Source organism: Pygoscelis adeliae, unplaced genomic scaffold (genome assembly GCF_000699105.1).
Source record: "Pygoscelis adeliae isolate BGI_AS28 unplaced genomic scaffold, ASM69910v1 Scaffold46, whole genome shotgun sequence".
NCBI lineage: Eukaryota > Metazoa > Chordata > Aves > Sphenisciformes > Spheniscidae > Pygoscelis > Pygoscelis adeliae.
The window spans coordinates 1,805,609-1,808,965 of NW_008824931.1; the positions used below are offsets into that span (position 1 = coordinate 1,805,609).

Sequence of the window (3,357 nt, forward strand, 5' to 3'; positions counted from 1 at the left end):
GGCCTGCGCTCCCATGTGGATTCAGAGTGTGGGACTAAGGGTGCTCCCTGGGGGCCCAGTTCCTGCAGGGGTGTGCTCAACACTTCAGGAGACACTAAACTCCTTTGAAGCTTTCCGAGGCAGATACCTCCGTCCTCAAACTGGGACCCAGGCACTGTCAGGATTGAAGGCCCTGGCTGCAGCAGCAGAGTGTAGTGCAGAGAATGGTCTTGGGGGTTTAGACTAAAAGACCTGACAGATCTTCTTCTTCATCTGTAATTTATCAAATCCTGAGTGTAATAGCTGCATTTCCTGCTATAGTAGTTTAGTCCTTATGCAATGAGTTAAATAAACCCATGAGGTCAGATATGCATGTATCCTGGTGTGCCAAAGGGTTGAATCTCCCAACTTCACCGGGAAGGTTTCTCTCAGTATACAATTGCTTGAGCCTCGCTCCCCTCCCCCCCCCCGTGAACACACTCTTGTAAAAATAGAATAAAAAGGGAAATTCATTTTAAGAACCCCAGTGTATTACATTTGTATTCCCAGGCATAGTACTGCATCAGTCAGGAAATGTAAAGGAACGTTCAATATAGTATCTGCAGCTTGTACACCTATGTACAGATATTTGGGGACCATATGCTTAACATATGCAAGAGTGAAATTTGCTGCCAAGTGCGCAAGGGCTTGAGTTTTATAGATGCTGTTTGAATTCCTGCTTGGAATTTACCAGCGTAGCCGTGCTTAAACATGATGGACCAGAGCACTGCGTTAAGGTGGCTTCTGCTTCCTCATCATGCTGCTGTGGGCCAAGAGCGAGTTATTTATGTGGACAGATTTCCACTTGTGGCTGTTAGGGGTAAGTGAGGAGGGGACAGAGCGGCCAATCTGTCCACACCGCGTGTGCAAGGGAGTAGGTGGACTGGGGTAGTGATTCAGGCGGGAAGAACAGGCTTCAGGCTTTGCTGGCTTCATCGATCTCTTCTCTTTCCTTTCAGATATATGTTGGGGAAAGGAGGAAAGCGGAAGTTTGACGAGCATGAAGATGGGTTGGAAGGCAAAGTGGTGTCTCCTACTGACGGTCCCTCTAAGGTGTCTTACACCTTACAGCGTCAGACTATCTTCAACATTTCCCTTATGAAACTTTATAACCACAGGCCATTAACCGAGCCAAGCTTGCAAAAGACAGTTTTAATTAACAACATGTTGAGGCGAATCCAGGAAGAACTCAAACAAGAAGGCAGCTTGAGGCCCGTGTTTGTGACCGCTTCGCAGCCCACCGACCCTCTCAGCGACAACTTCCGCGAGGCCCAGCCGGCGTTCAGCCATCTCGCCTCCCAGCCCCTTCTCCCCACTGACTTCGTAAGCACTACGCCCCTGGAGTCTTGCCTCACCCCAGCCTCTTTGCTCGAGGACGACACTTTTTGCACTTCCCCGACTGTCCAGCACGATGGTCCAACAAAACCACCACCTCCTGCTCTCCAACCAGTAAAGGACAGCTTCTCTTCAGCCTTGGACGAAATCGAGGAGCTTTGTCCAGCACCTACCTCCGCAGAGGCAGTAGCAGCTGAAACAGCAGCCGATGACTCTAAAGACCACCCCAGTGAGTCCAACGTTCAAAAGCCCGAGGGCCTCCCGGAGAGCAGAACGGCCGAATCAAAACTCATGGACTCGCTACCTGGCAACTTTGAGATAACGACTTCCACAGGTTTCCTCACAGACTTGACCCTGGATGATATTCTGTTCGCTGACATTGATACGTCCATGTATGATTTTGACCCCTGCACGTCTGCCACAGGGGCTGCCTCAAAAATGGCTCCTGTCTCAGCAGATGAGCTCCTAAAAACTCTCGCTCCGTACAGCAGTCAACCAGTAACTCCAAATCAGCCTTTCAAAATGGACCTCACAGAACTCGATCACATCATGGAGGTGCTTGTTGGGTCTTAAAATATAGAAATATAGCAACTTTTTTTTTTTTTTTTTTTAATTTTAAGTTCCAGTATATACACTTGGTAGTATTTCCATAGTCCCTCCCACCCCCGATTCACAGCACTGTGCATGCGTCCTTGCTTGCCTTTTTTGAAAAGAAAAGGATCACACTAGTTTTTGCTTCAAGCAGAGTTGGAGTGCCTTCATCCATGTATGACCACTTCTAATGTATTTTTTTTAAAGTGGTTCCTCAAGGAAGACCGAATATCCTGGTATAGGAAAGAATATGTATTGTAGACAATGTTATGTTATTACAAAAAAAAAAAAAAAGAAAAAAAGAAAAAAATTGTAAAAGCTAAGCACAAGGATTATGTTGGGGAAAGCTGTAAATTGCATGTGCATATTTGTCTATTTTTTCTATAAGTTTTATTGCAAGAGGTAAAAAATTTTATTATTTAGATAATCTCAATACCATTTTAGCCCTGTATAGGTTGACTTAGCAATTCAGCCTTTTGGAGGCATTAACCTGCTCCTCTTTAAGTGTTGCATTTACATGGCTGTTTAGAAACTGCTGCCCAAATTTATTTTATATTTTTGTACAGATTCTGCAGTTTATGATATTGTTTTTTCTAAAAACAAATGCTGTTTATACACACAAAAAAAAATAGCTATTTTGATAGGATTTGCTCACATAGTTCCTGCATAATTCAGATGTACAAGAACCACTTGTACTTTTATACAGAGTTGTAATGTTTTATATGTGTATGGTGCAAAGAGAAAATTGGATCAAATAAGCCTGCAGTTGGTTTCCCTGAATGCAAACAAAAAAGTGCTTTAAGAAAGGGCTGGGAGCTGCTTCTGCAGGAGTTTCACAAGTGTTTGCTCCCTGCTGTACCCACTGCGCACTACTGTGATTCCTGAAACTTAGAGCCATGTCCTTTTCCAACACGTATGTGAAGCAGTTGGCAGGAAACAGTTGTGGAACTTCACCCGAAGAGGTCCCGAGCACCACCGCGGCTGCAGCCTCCCCGCTCCGGCGCCCAGCGGGTGCCCCCGAGCCCGCCTGCGTCCCCTTGCCGGGGCATCCATCCCGCGTGACGTGGAGCGCCTTAACACGGCGGCCGATCAGCACTTCCTCACCCGAAGCTCCTGGGAATGGTTTTCAGGGGGAACGTGCCCGTTGTTGCCCACCGAGAGCCAACCTCTCGCGGCAATCTTCCTGACCGGCGGGCGTACGTGCGGAGCGGGTGGAAGACTGGTGTCGGCAGCGTCCACTCGCCCTTTCTTGGAGCATTTCTCCTTCCCTCTCCCCACCTCACTGTGCTAAGTGCTGAAAAAGGCAACTTCAGTATTACTGCAGTGAAGCTCATCTCTTACCTGCACTGGATGGACTTGCTTTAATATCCATTGCTGTTCAAACTGGAGCCAGTCGCGTTACATCACTTGGCA

At 46.9% G+C, this 3,357-nt stretch overlaps 1 protein-coding gene across 1 annotated transcript in view; it reads left to right on the forward strand.

Moving 5' to 3' along the window:
* Positions 1–2,221, forward strand: part of SERTAD2 (SERTA domain containing 2) — a 19,492-nt gene extending 17,271 nt beyond the window's left edge. The window contains exon 2 of the mRNA XM_009325018.1: positions 978–2,221. Coding sequence (XP_009323293.1) covers positions 982–1,926 — 945 coding nt within the window. The 5' untranslated portion in view covers positions 978–981 and the 3' untranslated portion in view covers positions 1,927–2,221. The remainder of the gene's footprint in view (positions 1–977) is intronic.
* The last annotated feature ends 1,136 nt before the right edge of the window (positions 2,222–3,357 follow it).